A 25,444-nucleotide genomic window follows, 5' to 3' on the forward strand; every position below is an offset into this window, starting at 1 on the left:
GCCTGCAAACAGCTGGCGGCATGCAAGGGCGATCGGAAGCTGTCTCTTTGTTCAAGGTGATATTGGACTTGGCGCTCTCTTTCACCTATTAGTTAAACTTCTTATTGCAGAAATGAGGCAGGGGTGTGGTGAAATCACAATCGGCATGCTTTTTTCGAGGAACAGTGGCGAGGGGTGACAAAGGCGCCATGGCGGATAGGCTGATAGGCGGATAGCCCCACATACGAATTGCCCAACAAACTGGAACTGTTGGAAAAGGTCACGTTGTCCACTGGTTAGACATGCGGTGGACCTTCCAAAACTAAAGTTAACTCATGAATAGCTGGCCTCATTTTGAGGTAATTATTACCGCTCAACACTGCCTGATCGTAAAGCTGACAACATACGACTTAAATTTCACTTGCTGGGAGATTATGTAACAAAAATTTTATGTTAATAAGCGTGGCAGCCATGAACACTTCACAAATATACACACGTTAGTTCCCAAAAAGGTCTGTCGAAAATTAACGCATAGCCGGTCCTGCCCACCCCTCTCGTGCTTTGAGTGTAAACCTGCGCCAACTTTTATCCTGAATGCTATGAATCAACCTGACCAGCAGCTAGTTTTATTGAACTACTGGTGAAGCCTACACATGTTGTCAGATGGCTTCCTGGGCGCTCTGGCATGTGCTGAAGACAACGCAGTAGTTGTACACAAACATACAATTTCTCACCATGCTCGAGTCGTCCACTTGGAGGCGTCGGATCCTCAACAGCGATTGCCACTATAGAGCCTTTTGTAGCATAGTTTCTTGAACAGGTTTGTCGTTTGCGAGAAGTACAAGAGCGCATTCTTGTGGGTACATAACGGAGAAAGCCAGTGACGTAGGATCTTCTTAGAACTGCTGCCGAGTGCTGAGGTGCCACAAAGCCACCCACAGATAGAGGCACAGAAGTGGGGCTGTGCGAAAAACTTTCAAATATTGAAGCGAATAACGCAATAGCCTATTTGACTTTCAATCTAATACATAGCATTATTGGAAAATTTCAACAAAATTTTTCAGGTCTTTCAAAGTTGGAAACTGCCCCACTAGCGGCAACGGACTTTTACACACTGCGCCAGTGACGTGCGGCTGAACAGCAAGGCCTTTTGGGGAGCACCTCTAATCTTGATTTGTTTATTCAGAATAACCCCTGAAGGCACCTCTCTTCCCACATCCTGATAATGTGGTCGCCTGCTCAAGCTGCCCTAGTCATCTCTCTGAATAAGAATGCCCAGCTGCGTATTCGCGAGCCCCTGGTTTTCTGATCAAATGATGCGTAATTCTCAGTTTTAAAGCGAAGCCTCAGTGTTCTCACCGATGGCGTCTGCAATGCTAAAAAACAGGTGAAGTGGGGGAAAAAAGCTTCCCGTGGCGGGAATCGAACCCTCGCGTTTTGAAGCCAGCGTCTATCTGATTGCTCCATTTCGACATGCTCGAAGCGGTTTAGATTTGGAGAGGGGCGCCTGAACGTGCAAAATGAAGACAGAAAAATCCTGCACGCCCCCCGTGTAAAGATGACGAAGATCCGTCAGAAGGAAGCTTCGCAGTCAACCATCATTGTAGTTAGACGGAGGGGTGCACTGTTCTTTCTTTTCCTACACAAGAACCTCGGCACTCCTTAAGAGCAAGACAAGCCCTCTCAAAAAAAAGGCGTAATCACTGGCGAAGGTGCTTTACCGCCCTTGCTAGTCACAGCCCTTGCGTTTTGATCACGCACTCATGCCACCCATATTTAAGGCGATTGTGCATGCATGCGGGAAATTGGTAGCGCAAGTGATTTTTAAAGATAAAATTCATGCGGTTGGTACTGGAAAAGGACCCGGACCACCACACACCACTGGCATGTGGAGGAGCGTTTAAAAATCAGGTTAATTTTCTATACCTTGCACCGAGTCCCTTCTTAAAACTGACCCAAACACACGTGTAGCTGCCGTTTACATTTTTAAAGCAAAGCTTGCCTAATTTTGTCGAGCAGTTTCACCATCGCTGTACATTTGACCTTCACCGGACCACAGCCATGCCGTGCCCTTGACAACACATTCTGTGACTCGCCGGGCTGAACTCTGCTGACAGCCGCGTTCTCCGCTGCCAGCTTGGCGCATGCGCTCTCCGCAACTGGTTTGCGCCCGACCACATGACTCGCTGCGTGCATGCGAGCTTGGCCAGAATGAGTGCGAGGCCGGGCAGTCTTCTCTGAGCGTTGCTAGGGAGCTGGAGGGTTTGAGCCATCGTTCGCAAGCGGCATTTGACCACCCCGCAGAAATCACCGGCAAGCTGCTCAGCGCAGAAAATGCCGGAAGCGGTACCGCAACCATAGACAAATTGAAGTTTTGGGCGAATAGTATAATTGCAGCTAAATTAAAGGTTAACCAAGTGAAACCAAGCCTCAACCAGGCTGAGCCAAGCTTTCGCTTTGCATATCCAGGGGCGGTATTCCCGTGTTTTGTCCCTTTTGCGTCCCTTTCAAAAGTGTCCCTTTGAGTGAGCCCTGATTGGCTACAAGTGAACACCCGGATGTGACGCCATGCAAGCACGGTGGATCTATGAGCTGTGGCTACTCGGAGCAGACGATTTTTCGTCGCCTTATTGTTGATTCGCTCGCGGAACAACAAACACATAAAATATACTCTGATATGGTCTCAGTTCTTTAAAATGCGTTTGCAAGAACAGTTACGGTATTTCAATCAAAGGCCCACTGCTTAACCGGAAGTACGTCACGATGAAAGGGACGTTTTCAAAAGGGACAGTTACGAGAATACCGCCCCAGGGCTAGTCGAGCTAGGCCGCAGCCGGTTTTTTTTAACACAAATGTATTTGCAGCTTCCTCCATTCAAGATAAATACCAATAAAACTAAATGCAGCAGGACAGCTACCCTATATTTTATTCCAAAAATTATGCACACCTTTTAAAACGAGCTGTTTATTTTTCTGTATGCTACAGTTACTGAAGCATGCTTGAGAAATGAAATATTTGCTCTCATTAAAAAAATATTCTCTTTGATTTGCAGCTGTTCAACCAAAATCATTATTCACTCAGTAATCCTTTATACCAAAAAATTATTTTTTGGTTTTGCAACACCCATGCAAAGGGCTCCATTCGATTGTGGGAAACTTAGTGCAAGATGACATTGAAGGTGCAGGTCAAGGGCACCGATACGCGCACGAGTTTTTGGGTAGTCGACTTGGACACTGTCGCCTCTTAGGCAAGTATGCGTAAGGCGGAAACTGCGTCCATTCTAGATAATGGATAGTGTATGGTCGCAGCTCTTTTATTGGCCGAACGGGCATCAATGCCTGCATTTTCGTAGCAGACATGCCACAGTGACTAGGCAGCCACCGAAAGGTAATGTCATCACCCACTTGGGCCCCAAGTTGTAGATTATACTGCTTTTGTTGGGCAGCAGTTACACGACAGAGCTGACTGAAGCGACTGAAACACAGACTTCAAATTGCAGAGGATTGCCCACCTTCGGCACGAGCTTTGCTCAATGGTGTCGAGGCCGATGGTTGCGATTTGTGTAGTCGGACGGCTCTCTTGAATTCAGTAGACAGAAACATTCGTGGCAAGACAACAGTGCTGGAAGAAGCAGCTGTTACCGCGCCATCCGTGCAAATATGAGCGGTAAAAGTACGTCTTGCAAAGGCAGATAAAGGTTAGCTGCTGTAATGCCAATGTTCACAGATCGTGTTTCTTTAGTGCCCGGACCATCAGGCTGCATCATACACCAAAGGCGATGCAGCATCCTTGTTGGAGGGGTGTAGTTAGATGGAATGCCGCTGATGCGAGCAGCCATTGCCTTTGGATATGCATATTAGATACCCTGACAATTGATGGTCAAGGTATCTACTGTATTTATTCGATTATAAGGCAGTCACAATTATAAGGCAAGGGTGCAGTTTGGAGAGTCAAATAAATCGCCATATATATATATATATATCCGGGAGCTGCATTCACTAGTTTTTGATGTGGGACGTACGTAGTTGTTTGGCGAAGTAGAGCAGCGGGGCTGCGGGGAGCGAGACTGTCGGCGCTAGGGAGAAGGGGAGCGGCCAAATCGCAGAGTGGATGCGGCGGGGTTGTCGGCAGTGCGCTGCTGGCAGGAAGGTGCAAAACGACACGGCAGCGCATGGTCAATGGTATTGTCATTCCAGGAGGTTTGAGCGGACGGGAACCAGTGACTGTGCCAATACCGTGCAGCGTGGCCGACATGCCTGCAATTCAAACATATAGGCCTGTCATCGGGCATCCTCCACTCCTCCGGATTTCTGTAAGACGAGGGACGACGCTGGGCGCGAAAATTCGGAGGGCAGGGGACGTGATCATTGTGACTGCATGAAGGCGACTTCGAGGGTACTTGATGATGGGCTGAGTAGCTCACGTGGCAGACTGGGTGCAGGCCCATGCTCGCAATTTTGTCGCGCACAACCACTTGTATCACCGAGATCGCCGTAAGGTTGCCATCAGACATGGAGTGGTGGCCGGCGACTGGTGTCACCGCCTCGATCTCGCGGCGGACAATGCATGTCACTGAGTCCACAGTTGTCTCCAAGGGTTGTTGACGGGAAGGAGCAAACGGTGCCTGACACGAAGTGGTGGCAGTATTAGGAAGCCGATTGAATTGTTGTGTAACTCGACGGCTTTTGGCCTGCTCGAAACGCTTGCACTCACTCAAAATTGAGTTTACAGTAGAGCAGTCCTTGCACACGAGCAGATTAAATGCATCGTCAGCTATGCTTTTCAAAATGTGGTCGACTATCTTGCTCGGGCATCTGAGCATCAACTTTGTGGCAAAGGGCCAGTACATCTATAGGATGTAGCTGACGACCAGCAGGCTTGCCGAAAATGGTAATCATCTTTGCCTTGCAGTTATCCCAGCTAGTAAGTCTGGCTGCATTGGTGTCGTGCCACGTCTGCGCCAAACCTCTCAGGTGGAACGCGAGGTTCGCCAGCATAATAGTGGGATCCCAGCGATTGTGGGCACTCGCACGCTCGTAGAGGCTGATCCAGTCCTCCAAGTCGACATCGCCGGTACCGTAGAAGAAACCAGGATCTTGAGGCTGGCTCACGATGACCAGTGGCGTAGCAGCGCTCGTTGGTTCAGAAGGTGGTGCCATTGTGGGTCCCCGGAGATGACGCTCACTTCGGAGATTCGTGATCAGCACCTCCAGTCAGCCATGTCCACGGCTCACTTGTGCGAAGGAAGGGGTGAGGTCGAGCAGGACGGGGCCGATGCAGCACTCTCCACCAAATGATACAAGCTAAAGCTGTACTTACAATGGTGTATTTACGATACTCATTCAGAGGCTAGTTACTACAAACCACGGTGGAAGAGAGCACCGCGCAAGCCAGAGAACGAACACGCTTCACCGTCAGCGTCCTCTTCATCTCTTCTTGATGACGATCTTGGCTAGCACAGTACATGTATACCGTCCTCTTTGCGGGGAATTTAATTAATGCCCCGTAACAATATATATACACACACACTGAGCTTCATACTTAAGGCAGGGTACGACTTTGAGACTAGGATTTTGAAAAACACCTCGCCTTATATTTCAATAAATACGGTAATATGCATCACAAGCGTGTCACCCATAGCGTAATTTGACAAAGGGCAACCTTAGCCCCACCAATGGTTGGCCTCCCATTGTGCCTGTAAAGTGGGAGGCCAAGGCAGCTTCGGACGGGCAGCAATTGCCAGCCCTGAAGTGCCTGAATATTGTTGCAAAATGTACCGCAAAGGAAAGGCAAATCATGCGAGTGGGAAGACTCTCCACAGAGAAATTTTGAGCAGAGTTCGCAAAACTAATAACAAAGAAACATCAAGTAGCGCTCACAAAAAAATAAAACGAGGCTAGATCCCTTGCTTCGAGGGTGTGCCTCACTTACATAGCTGCTACCAGCAGACACTGGCCACCAGATGGTCACCCCGATTCACGCATTAATCGGTGTAATACAGATGGAACATACACCACTGTCCATTAGCTGTATCGAAGTCCTTCGGTCTGGCTGCATCGAGTGCATGTCAATCCTAACGGCACCATTTGAAATTGCAGCAGCCCAATTCACCAAGCGTCATTGGCAGACCAAATCGTCTTCTGCAGCCTCGAGTGCCACGGCGCCTATGTCCACTCACATGCACTCTAAAAGCGGTGCAGTGTGGGTCTCTGAAATAGGCTCACTGGGACAGAAAATGGCTCCAGTGCTCTCTTTTGTAGTCTGCAATTTTTTCATCTGAAACGTCCAGCTGAGTGCTCTTTCATGACGCGATAAGCCTCTGATGTAATGGCCAGTACATGTAGTGATACTAAAACATTTACACAGTGTCATCTCTTTTCCCCTTTGTTAGCAGAGGGAAGGAGGTTATGAGGGGGCACAAGTGATCCCAGGAAAAATTGCAACACTTTTTATTGTACTGACCAAACATACCATGTCCAGCGTGCACAGTGTCCACAACAGATGCAGCAGCCAGAAAATGTGCTGCCTCCTGCCAGAGGACACACACTACACTGTGTCAAATCTCAGTCCCACTAGCCACATCAAGCATTCTATGCTATTATCGCCAAAACACCTGCAAGGTGTGTTATCTTAGTTTTGTGCCTCACCTGAAACGCTGGATGGCATACCATCAACCGCTCAAAAGCACGCACCTTCAAAGATTCACACGTTACAGCATCAACCACATGGCTTTCTTTCCGTTCAGCTATGGTGTGCGAACTCAGGTCGGCAGGCTCCTCCCACCCCTGCGCGTGTCGGGCATCAGCAAGTCGGCCCACATCTTCACCAACGGCCCTCCACCACTGGAGCTTAGCATTGTGCTAGTGACAGGGGAAAGCGCTCCTTTGGAAAGCTAATGTGATCGAATATGATGTGGAATTGTGGGGGCGTGCGTCCCCCCAGGAACCACGGAAGAAGTTCCTCTTACTCTCCCTCCTGTGGCCAGTTATGTTCGGCAGACGGTAGTGTTCGCCCTACGCTTAAGTCCATCACGAGCATTTTTTCAACAGCTGCAAAACTGCCTTTGTGGTCACTCAAACACACTGCTGCAAGCTCAGAAGGGTCACAGTTTTCGCACACATTTGCAAAGGCAGAATCACAGGAATATATGAGGAGGAAAAATAAACACGACACAAGCTGGCTGTCAGTGAGGCAGCAGCAGCCAGCTCAGCGTACTTGGAACTAGCAACTTGAAGCCAGCTGAGTATGGCCCAGACGCAGCATAGCACAGGGGCAGAAACAAGTCCCGCAGCCAGTCACCAAAAGCAGCTTCCAGCTTCCACACCACCGCAGTCGGCGTCCGAGAGGTCTCCGAGGCCCACGGCAGCTGAAGGCGCAAGCGAGCACACCACCACGTGCAGTCTCGTGCGTCGGTTGCTGTGAGCTCGGGAATACTGTCCGGAGACTGTGGTCCTGTGGCTGCCGTTTCCCAGTGATTCCGTGGCCAGTAGCAAAATTTTGAGAGTACAGGGTCTGCGCTGCCGCTTGTAATGAGGAGGCCGCTAGAGGACAGACACAACCCAAAGCGGCTACCAGAAGGTGTAGCCGCCTCCAGCGCCGGTGGTCCAGAAGTTGTTCTTCTTCTGTCCCAACACGACCGGGTTGCCCTGCATGGCCGCCATCTGGGCCGCATTCGGGGGCACGCCGGGGGGAGGTGGCTGCAGGAAAGACGAAGAGGTGACCTGTAGCTTTCCTTGCCCATGGCATCAAGGCATGCATTGTAAAGAAACACTGCTAGCACTTAACCCTTTCAGGGTCACGGATGTACATGTACGTCCTCTGCAAACACCTTCAAAATGGTCAATAACGTACATGTACGTCATCACTTGTACATTTAAAAAACGCGCCTTTTTCGCCAACTTCTCTTGCTTGGCATATGCTGCCACACTGCGGAAATACATCAAATTATTTTCTTGCGCAGATGGCTCTCCTTTTTATTTTTTTTTTATGATTTACTTCAGCGGCGCGCCAACTATCACTTGCACATCCGGTAACGAGGGGGCGCGCAGGGTATCGCCCACCTAAGGCCCCTTACACCCACCGGGCGCCTCTTTCTTGCTTCTTGGCCCTGCCACAGACCAAGGGTGCCTGCAAAACTGATGAGGCTCTTTTCTCCTTTTTTTGTATTTTTTTAGGAGCGGTGCGCCATCTATCACTCGCGCATCCAGCCGCGCGCGCACAGGCGCAGCGGCTGGTTTTAGTATCGTCCTCCGGGTGCTTCCCGCTTTTTGCGCCCGTGAAACTGATGTCTATCTCATTTCGATTCACTCAAAAGGTGCCGGCTTGTTACTCTCTCGTTTTTATTTAGAATTTTTCTTGTGTTACTCGTGAATAAACCACATGTATGTAACAGCACAAACGATTTTTTTGTTACTTTACGATAACCGTAAAAAAATTACGATAATTTTTTCTCTAAATAGATTCATCCGAAGAATTTCAATTGGCAATAAAAAAAATCGACCCTGGGGGGTCGCATTTGACGAAAAAATTCGACCCTCAAAGGGTTAAATTAGAAAAACACTGCCCAGAGTTAAACTCATCCTTCATGCTAAAGTCCACAATGTCAAGTGTGTTAACTTACATTTAGGAAAAGGACTGCTTGGAGTTCGTTTAAACTGTTTAAAAGCTTTTTTTTTTAAATAAAAGTCGAATTTCAATGGACAGCAAGCACGCTGGACCCCTACAAACTGTTTACAAACTTGCAATAAGTTATTGTTAAAGGGACAGCCAACCGATTTTGTGGGGTATATGCTCTATCCCAAATGAAAGGGCATCACTTAAAACACAGCGAACCGAAACTGTTCTGCTTTAATAGCAGATTTAATTTTTTAAATCTGCCAGCGTTAACTATGCGGCCAAAGCAAATACGTACTGGCAACCATGACAGTGAGCCGCACAGCAACATACTTTCACCTGTACACGAAATGAATAGCGGTATTAAAAACTTGTCCCCATCTAAAACAATGAAGTGCAGGCTTTCCTATTACCTTATGCTGGTTTTGAGTGACGTGTTGCAAATCCTTTTTCCACGTGATAGGGCTGCCATTGCTTGCCCTAGGACCTCACATTAAATACTTACATAAAGCCCCTCGTATCCCTATGTCGGCTTCACTAGTAAACACATATGCAACGCTTGGAAGGCATTTTTCAAGGAGCAATACAAGGAGCTAGGACGAAGTGCGATTTGGTGGGCACCGGCAGGTCAGCCACGACAGTACAGGGTACCATGGCATCTGAAGCACCTTCACAGGCCAAATACAGGCCAAATACACTGTATAGGATAAGAATGCAGCATGGACAGATTTTGGAAGCTTTGGGCACATAAAAGCTGGAAAAAAATGCCCTGTTAGGATTGCTCGCATGCATGACGCATAGTTATCTGGGGCACCACTGTGATGCCTTGGCCTTTCAGACCTTCAAGGAGATCCTCCTTGGTTTCATAAAGCAGTTTTTAACAGCAGCGCTGTTTAAGCTTGAGTTCTATCCGTGCCTGCCATCAAGTGGAGAGGGGGAAAATGCTGGGCCATGAAGTGAGGGAAAGTGGCAAGGAGGCAAGGACTTCACTGGCAGGTGTGGTGGTTTGCAAGCCTCAAGAAAGAAAAAAAAACGCTTCCTGTGGTCAGAATAAAACCTGGGTCCCCCCCGTTATCAACCTGGCATATATTCGATTGCGTCATACAGTGTATCGCAAAACAAGGATGAGTAATTTGGTGGGCCATAGTAGGCACATAAAACCATTTCTTTGTGGCTGAAATGAACGCATGCACAAACAAACTCGAGGGACATCTAATGGTAACGGCATGAGAATGCAATTGTCCAGATACAGCGATTAAGACTCGCGTTCGGATCTGCAAAATCTATACTCTTGTGTGGTTTGGAAAATTTCACGATCTTTTATTTTGCTTATGAATCTCCATGAGTCTCAATAAGAATCGATGTTTGCAGCGCAATCATCAATTATGAAGAAAGACCGGCATGCTTTTTCAAAATGCTATGGATGTTGGTAAACAGATACAACACTGTGTTAGCAGTATACCAGCATTATTACAATCTAATTGCTAGACAGTTGACGTAACAGTCGTCCCGAAAGCACTTGGCCCGGAGGAAACAGACGGCTTAGCGACCTAGCTGGTTAATATTATACACTTTATCAGATTTTGAACACTAAATGAAGCATTTTTTGTTGACATACAGCTTGCTATACTGGAGTGTGTATTGCTGACCACTCACTTTAGTGTAGTCAAGAAGCTTTTTCCGTGAATTGCACGCAGGTTTGCAAAAATCCTCACTAACCAATATACCCGTACCTTTAAGTTCGCTTTGTTAGAAAAAACTTGGTTTTTAACTTTTGAAGACGAGAATCGGACAATTATGGGTTGGCATTCCATTCCAATGTAGTAATTGCCCCGCCTATGCACCCTTGCAATGCTGTCAGGAGGTATTTCAACCTCAAGAGTAGGGGACAAAATTTTTAACTGTATCCTGTAACTATAACCCTACACTTCGATTCAAGCCAGACATATTTGCACAGAGTTAACCCTTGCCACCTGGAAATGCATAAAAAATAGGATGAGAGAGATGGCAGGGCAAGGCTAAAAGTGAAAATATTGAGAGAGAGGAAAATATTGAGTGAGAGGACAGGAAAAGGCAATAGGTTGGTTTCCACCAGGTCAGTCAGACTAGAGGTACCACCTCTGAGAAGCTAAGAAGGGGGGGGGGGGGGGGGGGGGGGGGGCTGTGAAGGTCCAAAACAACCCCGGATTTCAAACGGCCACCAGGGTTTCCCTTTCCCCCAAGCACGGCAAAACCACACACAGCCTAGGGCATGGATGGGTCCAACCCACAGTGTTGCAAAGCACAACATGGTTCCGAGTGTGGGTGAGGAGCTCGAGACTGTGGGGCCCTACTCACCGAGCATTCCAATTACTCAAGAAGGTGCACCTCTGTTCCTCTCTTAAATGTCTGTGAATCAACAGATCCGATCAATCCCCATTCATCATTGAACGACAGCCTCCGGTTTGAATGCTTTGATGCCTGGCCCTAATTCAAAGTAACAATAATACTGCTATATTTTTTGCTGCTAACAGATCCGATCAATCCCCATTCATCATTGAACGACAGCCTCCTGTTTGAATGCTTTGATGACTGGCCCTAATTAAAAGTAACAATAATACTGCTATATTTTTTGCTGCTATGCACTTACCCCTATGATTCCGATTTGACCTCAGCTAAAATTTCACTACTTACACATGCTTGGTCTACAATACAGCCTAATAGATGCTCTGGGTATAACGCTCCAGACAATATTTGACAATATAAACCATATAAGTTTGCGGGGATAAATTGGTCGCAGTTAGCACAGGACCCAGATAAATGGAGATCCATGGGAGAGGCCCTTGCCCTGCAGTGGGCATAGATAGACGGACGATGATTATATGCTCAATCTATTCAACTCCACACTCCTGCATCATTCCCATGTTGGCTCAAGTGTTGCACAAGATACTGACACGGACATCAATGTGTGGCCCTCAGAAAATGGGTACCAAGCGCATGTCCCTGTTCTTCACATCCTTCGTCCAAATATTTTCACGCTTAAAGTCTTCATGGAATACCAACTAGTAGCTTGTACCCACAAGCTGGAAAAAAAAGAAAAAGAAAATAGACTGCACATGCTGCGTACAAAATACATATCCATAAACCTGGTGACAACACTGTTGCACACACACACCAGCAACACTTCTGCGAGACAGGTAAGGAGAAGACATCCCTTTAGATTGTGCCATTCGAAACTTGGCCCCTTGTTTTGTTTCCACATTTGTTCTGTCGGTGTAGCTGCTTTTTGTCTGCCAACAAAGAGGGGTTAAAGGGAAATCTGCGTTGAGGCACAAATCACTGAGCTTTAGCTGGCCAAGTTTTCCGTAACCCCGTTGACTGACCGGGATGGTGGGCCTGCTGTGCGTGAAGCGGGCACCAGCATCGAAGGCGTCCGGCACGTGGTACACGGTGGGGGGCCCCACTGCTGGCTGCTGCGGGTAGACAGCTGCTGGGTAGGGTCCAGGAGGCGGAGGGGCCGGGTACGGCTGCCCTGGGGCCGGGTACAGCCGGGACGGGTGCTCCAGTGGCTGCCCCGTGTGGCAGGGGGCCGTGGGCGTGTATGGTGGCGGAGGATCCACCGGCACCACCGACGGGGCAGCCTGCGGCCGCAGGAGGGGGGAGGAGCAGGGGCTGAGCACCTTGTCCAAGGGGAAACGTTTTTGACAGCTGAAGAGCCGCTTCTCCACAACAAACTGTGCGGCCCAAGAGATACTTTTACCCAGGTTCACGGCGTCTCGTTGCATTCTGCACTGTTTCATCGTGAACATACCAATAAGCTAACCAATTTAGTTGAAATATAAGACGACTCTATGAGAACACGCCAAAAATGATGATGTCACTGCCTGGAGTTGGAGTGTGGCCGACACTGGCAAACAAAACCGTGCAAATGCAACCCACAGAAGTGCAAAGAGAAGGCAGAGAAGGCGGGCAGTGCCTGCGGCCTTACGGCTAAGCCAAGGCCAACTTCCATAGCCGCCCATAGCCTTGATAAAACCGAAACCATAAACCCCTTGATGAAACAGAAAACGCGATGTTTAGGCCAAGTTTTCGGGCGCTGGGCATCATGGCCGTCGTATCTCGCGGCTCAATTCAGGCGCTGCGGCGCAGGACGGTGTTGATAACCAAGTTTGGCGCAACAGCTGGTGTTCGGCGCAGTATGGCGCAGGTAAACAAGTTTGGCGCTCAATGGAGAAAATGGTGCAGCTGTTCCACCCCTGCATCTGGGAAAACGAACGGTAAATGAGGCAACAAAACATGTTTGGCCATTCACTGCAGCCCTAGTCACCATACTAACAATCATTTCAAGTGCCTGCCTGAAGACACATGATCGCTTACGTCAGGAAGCACCCGATTTAGCGGGAGAATCAAAATTTTGCATGCAATTGTCGAATTTCTTTGTGAATAAAGCATCGCTTGCTGCTGGACAAGCAATTTAAGACAAACTTGTATTTTGTCTTCATGCACCCTTTAAAGGCAATACAGAGAAGTTAACTACAAAGCTTGCAGGCAGTCCTGCCTACCGAGGGGGTTCAGGCAACTGCCCTGCCAAAACGTCACTCCACAGAGTGTTGCGATAGGAACACAGGCTTCACTTAGGCATCGGGAAAAGAACATAAAGTGGGGCACTCGAACGAAAACTAGAGCAAAGGGCACACGAGCGGCAGATGGCCATCTCATGGCGTGGCAGGACGAACGGCCATTCGCTCGATGTGGTGATCCCTCGATGCTGGTGGCGGCTGGGCCTTGCTGGTTGGCCACTGTCCCGTGCGGTATCACCATTGTCCTTGTGTAGCGTGCCTATCAACCGCCACACCCCTTCTACAATCAGTCAATTTCTGATGTCGCTGATAGGTGGCACTGGCAGCCGGTGCAACCCATCAGTTTGAATCCTTGGACGGGGCAACACGAGAGTTCACAGGAGAGAATCCCTGCAGGTTGCAAAGGTAACTAAAAAGAAAATTGGAATGCTGGTAAAGGAAAAGCAAATATGGGAATACATATAACGTAGTACAGCTACAACCTGAAATGGGCAAAATCTAAATTGAGCTTGCTACCTTCTTTGGTGTGATGACACACATCATTACCCCAATATAAAAAGGAAACCATTATCAATCAATAAAAGATAATTGTACAAGACCATTTTTCTATCGCCTCGCATCGAATATTTTAAAACTATTCAGAAACTGCCACTCACGAAGCGGTAAAGCAATGCTCAAAACTGCGAATCTATAGTTTTGAATATACACTCATCATTTTCACTGACTAGAATTCGATTTGCTATAGAGAACTGATTGTCCGCCCATCCTTGGAGTGTACCCACTGTCCTAAGGGCGCGTTACACATGCACAAACATGATAACCTGACATGCTTGTTAAGGGGCCATGAAGACAAAATACAACTTTGTCCAGTCTGAAGGAACTAGCCTTTGGTAACTCACTAAGCTCCATCCCAGCCACAAAAGATGCTTTTTTAACTGAGAAAATGCAAGAAATATGAATAAACTGAAATACTGCACTACAGTGTTCTGTTAAGGGCACGAGTGACGCAATATGGACCAGCACTAGAAGAGTTTTCTGCATGTTAACCGCACGTCAGCATTCATAGTGATACAGTAAAATGTAACTAGAGGCCCCGCAACAATAGCCCAGTAATGCTCTTGGTAGCAACTTAGGTTAGCAGCCGCCAACCGCACAAACAAGATGCTGTGATGTCATAGCGAAATCACCGCAAAGTGGCCGGAACGTCGCCACTACTGAATCTGTTTTCCCTAATACCTCCCTTATTGAAGTCTGCTATAAAGTTTTTATCATTATTATCGGGACAAAGCAGGCCTGTTTAAAATGAGCCAAACTTGTATTCTGTCTTCATGGCCCTTGAAGGTGGCTGCCAAGGAGGGCGTCCCCCTGACGAAGGTCCCAGCTTCTTACGTGCGAGTAAAACGGGCGCGCCACCGGGGCGGCCGGCCGCTTCAAGATGCCCAGGCACCAGAGACAAGAGCGTGGCAGCCAGCACTCCAAGCAGGGCTGGCACGGCTCACACATGGTCAAAGGAGTTCCGTTGGGCCCGCTTTACTGCGAGACGAGACGCCCCCGAGAAGCATGAAAAGGGGGAGCCTCAGTGAAAGGCGTTAGTAGCAGCGCATGATGAACCTACCAAAAGGTTGTTTCCTAGCCCAATAAGTGCTGTTACCAGAACCCCACAACACGACTCACTGGTTTCGCGGTTCCTGCAGAGGCAAATGAACCAGAAAGTAACTGGGTCGATTCAAAGAACGGTTGTGTTCTAGTGAGGGCTTATCGCTAACAAGACCGCCTACTATTGAATTTAACCATATTTGGCAGCGAGAATCACCGTGGAAAATCAGCCGATTATCTAGCAAGCTGGCGGCGGCCTTTAGCAAAAAGTGCACGCAGACACATGGCTGCTTGCATTTCATGCTAGAACAAGCACTGGGCATCACACCGACAGCTTAAAAGTGAGCTTAACATACGATGTTGCGCAGACACACATTGTATATAGAAAGGAAAGCCGGCAACCACGAATGCTCAGGAGGGCATAGTATAAGTAGTTTGTCCTTTTTTTTTTTTTTGAGTAGAAAAAAAAATGTTTGAAATGTTTAGAAAGGAGACAACACGCTCCTAGAGTGGAGAACAAAACCACGACTTCATATTATGCGTCCAGACAGCCAACTTACTCTGATATCTGGGTATTTTCCGCCACTTTTTTAACAGACATTAGAATCAGTCATGGGCATGTTACTGGTAAACAGTAACAGTGCTACAGTTACAGTTACCTAAGCCCAAAAAGTAACTGTTACAGTTACAAAAGCTTCAAAAGTAACTTGTTACGGTTACAGTTACTACGAAAAAGTAAATAGAAACATACGAAGGTATGTGGCTGGTCAATACTGCACATGGTAAAATCCTAGACGGAGGAAACTTAAAATGGGCACACTCAAGCCTCGTTTTCTTAGTTTTTTGTTGATGCACCCTTGGTGCCATTCCCCGTTCTCAGTGTGTCCCTGTGCAGTGGTCTTTCATTAGAAGGGCCGGCGAGCTTCCTCCTCGGCGGAGGTCTAAATGCCAGTTTCTTTCTTTCTCGCTTCCACTCAGCTCAAGGCGAAGGAAAATTTTTTAAGAAATCACCTTAAAGACCGACCTCCAACCTCGGTCTTCTACAAAGAAGATAATCCTCCTAGCAACCTCCTCTCCTACACTGCGAGGGAAGCTGTGTTGTGGAAAAGTGAAAAGGGCAAAGAATATGCAAAGAAGGAAGTTTGAAAAAGTGCAAATCCTGAATGGTACGTCGGCCTTTAACAAGCGTTGCTGCTGGATAATTTTTTTATATAAAAAAGAAGTAATTGTAACGGTATTTCTAATTAGTTACTGTGTGAAAAAGTAACACAGTTGCAGTTACAAGTTCCTCTAACTTAAAAGTGACTAGTAACAGTTACAAGTTACTGAAAAAAGTAACTAGTTACTGCCCAAGACTGATTAGAATGAACAGCCACTGCTCCATCGACCTCATACGCATGCATACCTGCCAGGTTCGCTGGGATGGCATTAGGGAGATCTGACGAGGAAGGGGGGGGGGGGGGGGGGGGTGTTAGAAGTCACACAATGGAATATTTTACATGCATTTTTAATTGATTGATTGATTGTAGGGTTTAACACACCGACGCAACGTAGGCGATGAGGTGCGCTGTAGTGGAGGGCTCCAGATTAATTTTGACCATCTGCAGGGGATATTTAACGTGCGCCGAAATCTCGTACACATGGGCGTTCTTGCTTTTCGCCTCCATCAAAATTACATGCCTTTTTAACTTAGTTACAACAGAGCAGGTGCCGAACTGTGTCGTCCAATCTACTAACAACCTACACCACTGGTCACTTGCTAAATCTTCAACATGGCTGACACCGCCCTTTTCAGGAAGTCCTATGAATTACTGTCGAGGCTAACAATGTTCGCCTCTGCGACACTTCGCCAAAAGAACGTGACCAAGGGTTACCAGACATGGATTGCCGGAACAGGGTGCGATTTTTTTCCGCTCTGATGAGCTGCCTCTCGCATTCAGCGCTGCTGCGGTACTGACCGGTTCAACTTCTGTGCACGGCCGACTACGTTTTTAATCTCTTCGCTGATAACGATGTTAAGTAGTGTAGGATTGCACTGCAATGTCAGGTAGCCCCGGCGCAGTGTGTCCATACTTGGAAACAGATTTAGCAAAACACGGGTAGATTTGCAGAAGATTTTTTTTTTGCTCGTACAATCGTACAAAACCATCAAAATTCGGGAGTCTCCCGGATAATTCGGGAGACCTGGCAGCTATGCGCATGTTATACGGTGAAATAAACTATTATAATGGTGCTATTTACCATGCTGAGCCAACTTTGACTATTGTTGGTGGTATGCGAGTCGCGGGACACATTATGTGCATGACGCATGTTTTAAGCACATAAGAAGCCAAGCTGCAGTGCGCTGATTACCTGCACCGCACACTGCTCTGTCTTTCTAGCTCTTTGAAAACGTAATTCATTGCTCCTTTCACGACAGCTTTAGCAGTAAAGGGTGAGGACTCCCGATTGCTCCCTACCATGTGTGTGGTAAGCTGTCCCAGGCTGTGAGCATCATTAGTTGTACGAACAGCATCCTTTCATCTGGTGTTAATTGTGGGGAATAAAAAATATATAAGGTCAGTCTACCAGTACCCCACGTGAGTTTAATACTGTTCTGCATTCTTTAAAATGAATTCTGAACATTTCTTGTTAGTACAGGCATAAAGTATTTGCCACCTGGATCATGCAGTTACATGTGCTCCCACTTGCAATGATTACAACGTGCATCACTGCCCTTCCTGTACGTGCGAAAAAATGATCAAAACCTAACACGTGATTACTGTTGGCTTTAGTGTTTCATGGATTCCTGAGCAATCCACACTGAAGATGTAGACACTGTGTCCACATATTACATTATTTGTATCATAAATTCAGTTTTGCTGGATGTACTGCAACTGGCAATGGCAGCACAGCAGTGTGCTTCGGTCAGTCGTTCATGTAGGCTTTGGACGGACCATTTAGGGTGCAAGATGTTCCCCAATGCACCTAACTGCACGCCAAGAACCATGTGGTAGGAAAAATTTGCTTTGTATATTACAAGGCTTGCAGGAAGGAATAAACTTGCACTTCCATCTCAATACTGTAGAGTGGCACATTGGACGTTGTCTGTGGTTTTCACTTTCTAAATTTGTGCGTTAAATGTTTACATGGTGTGCCTTGCAAATGCTGTATTCCCTCTCAAGATTCGACGATCTGAAAAAGTTCTTTTGGGTATTTGGACTTTTCAAACCGCACCGACGAACGATGGAAAGTACATCATGCTGACCGCCACCGGCATTCCACTGATGAGCGGTTTGCCACGGGCGGCATTGTTCGCTGAAGCAAAGGTGTTACCATACAACAGTCGTCCGGTCCCTATATATTAAACAGGACCATCAGCTGATTGAAATATAAATTTTCATTTAACTTAGCTACATGTCGTTTAATGTCTAGCCATGAAGAATATATACCTTAACCTGGAGCCAACAAATGTGTGCTCTGTGAACATCTTCGCTAGTTGGAGTACGCATGACCGCATTTCACACTCACTAAACCAAGAATATCACTAAGAATAACCAGTAGACAGCAACCCTCACTCAAAACTACTTTTATCCAACTAAGTAAGAGTGTTCCGGGGAACATAAAAACAAAAACCATAAAAGGATGTCCGGACACGTGTGCAACCTCTCGTGGAACCGGTACCTCCGTCCCAGTAGCTACATGATGCAGAGCCGGCTCACGGTTCTTAACGGCTGGTGGCCCCTCACAGAGTGCGAGGGCCTAAAGAAGCCTCATTGTTTGTGGCACAATGTTCTGTTATATAAAGGGAAGCTTCCCCACCTCTGTAGTATGCACAGAACATGGAATGGACGCAGCCGTACACCGATGCCAGTTTTCACGCAACGAAATTCATGACCAGCGCAGCAGCTGAAAGTGCGCAGACAAAGTGGCCTGTGATTTTGCTGCCATGCCGTGGAAATATATGACATTCACACTGGCTTGCCATCTTGTGTAACATGCCTTTTTTAACTGCTTCACGTTACATGCCAGTAGGCGTGTTCCTTAGCTTCAGATTGATTACGAACGCTGCTGCCACAAGCAAGAAAAGATCTCGATGCACACAGATGCAACAAGAAACGGTGACACTTTTGGAAAGTGCAAACATACGTATACAAGGGGCACCACTGATCACCAGTCTATAATCCAAAATTCATATTGCCCCACGAGTACGACCTGCATGTTCCCGGTATCTGTACGGATTTTGCAATGCATGCTTTTTGTCTTTTTGTGTTTCTTAACTTGGACCAGTTCTACAGATTCTTGTCAACGACAGCACTTAATTGTGTAAAACAATGTTACTGGTGCTGTATATTTACCCCTACCACAAGGAGCTGCCTGTTCTGAAGAAGACAGTCTCTCTTGGCCCAAGTAGGCGTAATATTTCAGTCTGTCCAATTATCAAAAAAAAGAAAGCAAACTTAACAGCCCTGGTGGGAATCGAACCTGTGTTTGTTACGTGGGGAGACCAGTACCACTACTGATGGAGCTACGCAAGGCATGACAACCAAAAGGCATTCAGAGGAATGAAATGCCCTTGTATTCAATATCATCTCATCGCAGATGACGGCGTCGCCAGAGGTGACGTCGGATGCAGTACGAAGTAGTAGTAGTTGGATACATAGGTAGTAGTGGCCACACTCAAATCTACGTGCAGCAACGGTCAGTGTAATGTTTCTGCTTATGTTTACTGATATTTCGTGCTCTCACGATGATGCGTGCGCTTTGAAATCAGTACAGCTTGGAGAACCTATTGCAAAAGTTCTAATACAAGAGCTCTCAGAATCCCAGCCAGGGAGGCGAAATTTTTTCAGGCAGCGCGTAAGTGAGTGCTAGTGTTGCTTTTGGCAAAACTCCTCCTTCCCGTAGCCCATATCCTTCCTTTCCTTTCCTTCTTTTTCCCCCCACAAACACACTCCCCCCTTACAAAAAATTGAAAAATTTCTGGATACAACCCTGGCCGCTCATTTGCTGGTGATATCTCTAAACTGCAGTGTGCTCTTATTTGCACGGTGAGCCACATGTTCCAGCGTCCGGTTTGACAAGCCCCTTCCTTGCCAGGCTAGGTCGGTTAACTTTTCACTCTCACACCCCATCCTAGTAGCTAGACCGAATTGTGCACATTGCTCTATTTCCCAGGAATTTATCCAATTTACCCAGATACACAGGGATTTATTACATGTTCAAAGCTTGCCAAGGCTGGTGCAGATACATCAATTTGAAAGTGGCAATGCAGGTGACAATTGTGGCCAGATTTTAATCCCGCGGTCATCACATGAGCGTCGCCTCACAGATAAAGACGGTCCCAGTTTTCTCCCTTCTCACCAGTCCCATGGCTAAACCATGAGGCTTAGCTGAGGCAGACAATCACATTTTTTTTCGTTCACTAAGGGAGTCAGTCAGTCATCCCAGAGTTCAATCACGCTTGCCATCACTGTGATCAGATTTCTTTGAGGCTTCTCTCCTGTTATATAAGTATTGGCACCACAAGGCATAGTGAAAGGATTGCACAGTACTGTCTAGTCTAAATGTGCTCGCCAGATCGATATTTGAATACAACAAAAAAAAAAAAAAACTGCCATCAGTTCAAACATCAAAAACCCGTAACGGCCGATTCTAATGAGACTGCACTACTATGCAGACTGCCTTTCCCATCGAAAAGCCGCCTACATAGACAAGAAAGTGAGTCGCGCAGAAACACACCCATTCAACCACATGTGTAAACAAATGCATTTCAAGGCATGTTCTGTCTTGTTGCAATCGTGCATATGCAACCACCCAACAAATTGCAACCACCCAACAAATTGCAAAGTGTGTACGAATGTCACTCCTGAGGGTAGTTTGCTTGGGCGTGAAATGTTTTATCAGTTGTTCGCAGTCGGTGAAGCAATATTTGTCGAAAATGGATGTCTCCTTTTGCAACTCGGGTTCTTAATCTTGAAGAGCATACTTCACACCTGACCATGCACACCCGTGTTCCCAACCCGAGCAGTTCATCGTGTATGCTGTGCCCGATCCCAGTGACACTGCACCCTTAAGAATGCTTAATGAGGCAGCATGCAGCACTGGCATCAGTACTGCATGCTACAATGCTAATCAAAGAAACTTGTTATGTTCAAACTCCAGTTCAATCCAATAGACTGCTTAATAAAAAACACAATTGTTCAAAGCAAAAACGTTGCAGTCAATGTCCACAGTCCACAATATCCACAAAGGTACAATAGAAAATGCATTCAGATACACGGCAGGTTCACCGATAATGGCCTGTTAGGATATGGTGTAAAACCAAGAGAAGCTCTTTCTGTTGTTTCAACAAGAAGGCTCAAACAATGCACCTGTTGTCACTGTAGATAAACAGAGCTCTCTCTTGAAAGTGACGAGAGCCAGGTATTGAAGTGCTTTTAGATGAAAGGGAAACAAAGACCTTCCAAAAGAGCAAGCCTTCATGTAGCCTTGCACGGTGACTAACAAAGACAGTTGGGCAAGACCTGCATGTCAATATCAACACTAGAAGAAATATTGGCGGATTGAATAGCCATTTCTACCGAAGTCTCAGTGCAGCGCTGCATTTTTAGCACAATCGAAGCAAATGAGACTATAAACAAAACATCCGTGAAAAGAACCATTAAAGAATTCCACATAACTAGTGCCCTGTACATTCCGCGTTTAGAAAACCTACCACCACCTTAATGGTGGATTGCTCTCCTTATTTTTTCCCCCTGGTTGCACTTCAGCCCATTCCCTATACAGGGTGGTGCGATGATAATTGGAACCCTTTAAAATTTTTCCTGAGCGAACTGCTGCTCGTTTCGCACTCAAACTTCACACAAAGGTCGCATTTTGCGGTCTATTTTGTTTGACACCGGGAACAACGACGGTACTTACCTGTTTATTCTGAAGACAAATAAAAACAATTCTCGCCTTAGGGAAAGTGGCGGCCGATTTGGATGTGCGAGCCAGTGCAAGCTGACCTTGGAACGGCGGCGCCACCTTGGGTATGCAGAGCAAAACGAACAACGGGGATTCACGGTAGGAAGGAGCCAAATGAGGTAGCGGAAGATCAGAAAATATCTTTCGTCCCTATAGTTTATGATGATCACAAGTGGTTGCCTAACAGCTGCTAACAATCACAATAAAATATTCCCACAGTTCATCGTCACCAATAATTTGTTTCCTCACCTGCTTTCACATTTTCTGCAGAGCTCTTTGAAGTAACGCTGATTTTCTGATCGCCCGCTGCCTCATTTGGCTCCTCCCTACCATGAATCTTTATCGTCCGTTTTTCTCTGCATACCCCAGTTGGCGCCGCCGTTCCAAGATCAGCTTGCACTGGCTCGCACTTCCAAATCGGCCACCATTTTTCCAAAGCCGAAAATTGTTTTTATTTTCAGAATAAACACGTAAGTACTGTCATTGTTCCCGGTGTCAAACAAAACCTTCGTGTGAGGTTTGAGCGTGAACCGAGCAGCAGTTCGCTCAGAAAAAAGTGTTCCAGTTACCATTGTAACACCCTGTATAGCTGGGGGTCACTACATTGTCATGCCTCTGGCTATCCCTACCTCAATGACAGCAAGTTTATAGTGCACAGGCTAAAAGCATAGACAAGTGTAGAGAAAGGAGGAGCAGTTGTGACTAGATAAGGAGAGGTGCAGGGAAAAGATGTAGTAGGTGCCAAGAAGCTGTGGCAGTGGATACAATGCACACGCAATGGCACACTTGCAAACGTATTACAGTAATACGCCGAATGCGCAAGGCACAACTGAAAATGGGTACGAACAGCAAAGACGTGATGTTTTACAGTGTTTTTTTAGTACAAGTGAGGACTGAAGATGCGACTCTACTGGCAATGAGCGCATGCAAAAACATTTGAAATTGTTGGGCACGCCCATGACACACAAAGGCACCGGTCAACGACACCTCGGCAAAGTGCCTTCTAAGACTCAGCAACTTTGTACACCAAGCAATGGGACAGAGCAATGGCTCCGTTTTTTTTTTTTTTTTTTTTTTTGCAACTGCTAATGACTTCATCCTGACTTTCCGTTCTTTGTTTGCACTTATCGGTCCGGACCTAGCCGACGACCACAACTGACAATGGTCATAACTCACAATGCATTCACCCTCCCCCGTGCCATCACGCTGTCACACACATCGACGTGACATCCTATAGTATTAACATTTGCCTACACAAGGTATATTTCAGGTTATCAATATTATTTGGGTACAATTCTATTTTCCTCCACAACAGTCTTCCTGATGCTCCAAATGCACTTAAAGGGACACTGAAGTGATATGTAAACATTGCGGGATTACTAGCGCAAATTGCAGTCCGGAGTTCCCAGGCCATGTTTCGGCCACTCTGGGCGCGTTTACGTGATTTTATTTAGTAGAAAAATTAATTCGAAAATCCTGTCCTCCTCTCTTTACGCTCGCCCATTTTCTGTGGCGTTTTCGTGTGACGTCGGGAGGAGCCAAGCTCCCCGGCCTTCAGACAGTCAGTCGGCCCAGCGTTTCGTCCGCCGGCCGCCGACGGGTCGTCGCAATTCGTTCGCTCAGTTGAAACGAAGCCAGGACACGTTTGTGAATGAAAGAATGTGCCTTTCTTTACTTGGTTAGTTTGTACAATGTATCTAGCTCCAAGTCAAGGTCGCGTCACACAAGCGCACATGCGACGCTTCGCTGACCGGTACGCCAGTAGGAAAATATAAGGCCTCTTGAAGGCGGGAGAAGAGTCAGCGAAGTCAATATAGGTAATAAGGAAATAAAATCAACTGATATTTTTACCGTACAGCGTAAAACTACGGTGCGGGAAGCACTTTTTTGCGCTGGGCGAACAAGCACAGCGGCCAGCAGCACTACGCATCTGCGAACGCTTTTCCGTCTAAGAAATGCAATTGCTAGACGTGAGATATTGTGGAAACTTGGGGGATGCTTACTGCACGAGCGCAAAAACAACAAATAGTCACCTAAGCTGCTTGGAATGCTAAAACTAAATAAAAGTGTAAACTGGTTATACATTATATACCTTATATTTCCAAGGTCGGCAGCGCTCGCCCGTGGCCGAGTTGTTTGAAGCGCTAGGTATGTCAGCGCAAGTGTTTTGCAAGTCACAAGTTCGAATACCCACGGGTACGTGCTTTTTTTTCTTATAAGTTAACTTTTTCGTTTTCCGCCGATGTTTTCTATATGAGTTCACCTTTTTTTGGGCCGCAACGTTCATTGCTCCACGTACTACAGGTTTTCCTGCTCAATTTAATCCAATCGCCATACAATTTAATCCAAGCGCCAGCCAATTTAATCGAAGTGCCATCTAATTTAATCCAAACGCTATCTAATTTAATCCAGATGCCAGCGAATTTAATCCAAGTGCCAACCAATTTAATCCAGTTGTCAGAAAGTTGCTAGGGGCTGTTTTGTGCGGAATTAGGCGCAACTTTGCGGGCTTGGATGCGCGTCGCGTGATGAAAACTTCGTGTTCCTTGATGCCTTACTTGAAAAATATCATGCGCGCAGACCGTTGCTGTGAGCTGATCGTCTGCGAGAGCGTCGTCGATAACACACGCCAGAAGTATTGTCTGATCTTCGCGTAACAATGCCTTCAGAAGCTCCCTTGTTAAATACACGTTACTTGAACGCCCTTTGCATTCTGATTTTCAAATGCTTTTCTGCAACGTTAAATAATATTTCCGAATTATAACACCGTCTGCGAGATGCAGAAATATCGCATATTGGCGACAGAAGTGTCGTCTGCTCGCGTAAAAATACGCTGGCAAATCTGCTGGGGTAACAATACGCGAGCACACGATACTTCTGACGATCTCGCAGACGATCACCGCACGCCACCAACGTATCAAACGAGACCACTCTCCTGGGCCCGTTTGCCCGAACGCGATAAGTGTGGGAATGAGTTCTCAATTACGACTTTAGCGCTGTCTATGTAATAAGTCCTTTGCCCGAAACTGATACAAACGCTTGGTTAAGGTAGCGTCGGTAGCGTTTCTGTCGGGTTTTCTGGCAACCGGCTTATTTGCCGTGGCCGACGTCGACTTATTGGCGTCTTATTCGTAAGGGGGAACTTAATCAAGAACTTATGCGTGCGGGCAAACGGGCCCTGGTCTGCGGGTGTTACTAAGTGTCCATTAAGCTGCGCGCATACGACATTTTGCACATAAGGCATCAAGGAACATTACGTTTTCACCGCACCACGCGCACCAAAGCTGCGCCTAATTCTGCACAATAACAACCTTCTGACAGCTGGATTAAATTGGTTGGCACTTGGATTAAATTGGATGGGTTTGGATTAAATTAGATGGCACTTGGATTAAATTAGATGGCACTTGGATTAAACTGGCTGGCGCTTGTATTAAATTGTATGGCGATTGGATTAAATTGAGCGGGAAAGCCTGTAGTTCACAGATCGCGCGCAGGCTGGCACTGGAGCGCTAGCGAGTTCTCGTTGGCGTGCTGTTTCCATAAGCACCGACTCCTTGCGGGCAGTGGGCACAGGCCAGAATCAACAGACCTTTGGCCTGGTGTGAACACGCTTTTTACGATACAGGCATGAGTGAGGCAAGCTCCAAATATAGGGGAAAAGCGCATGGCATTTGAGCGTCTGCGGGGACGCGGAGGGCGTTCATGCACTGCGTAGGCCTCGGCTAGTGAATCCTACGATTCCAAGCCGT

General features: G+C 46.9%; 1 protein-coding gene across 1 annotated transcript in view; it reads right to left on the bottom strand.

The window, feature by feature from the left end:
• Nucleotides 1-6,410: 6,410 nt before the first annotated feature.
• The window catches only part of LOC144161504 (uncharacterized), a 32,716-nt gene continuing 13,682 nt past the window's right edge, over nucleotides 6,411-25,444 (bottom strand). Inside the window, exons 2-3 of the mRNA XM_077692170.1 lie at nucleotides 11,955-12,212; nucleotides 6,411-7,676 (exon numbers count right to left, since the gene is read on the bottom strand). Of these exons, the coding sequence (XP_077548296.1) occupies nucleotides 7,548-7,676; nucleotides 11,955-12,212 (387 nt within the window). The 3' untranslated portion in view covers nucleotides 6,411-7,547. The remainder of the gene's footprint in view (nucleotides 7,677-11,954; nucleotides 12,213-25,444) is intronic.

The sequence above is a fragment of the Haemaphysalis longicornis genome, unplaced genomic scaffold (assembly GCF_048455015.1).
Source record: "Haemaphysalis longicornis isolate Haplotype H1 unplaced genomic scaffold, Haemaphysalis longicornis Haplotype H1 scaffold_119, whole genome shotgun sequence".
NCBI lineage: Eukaryota > Metazoa > Arthropoda > Arachnida > Ixodida > Ixodidae > Haemaphysalis > Haemaphysalis longicornis.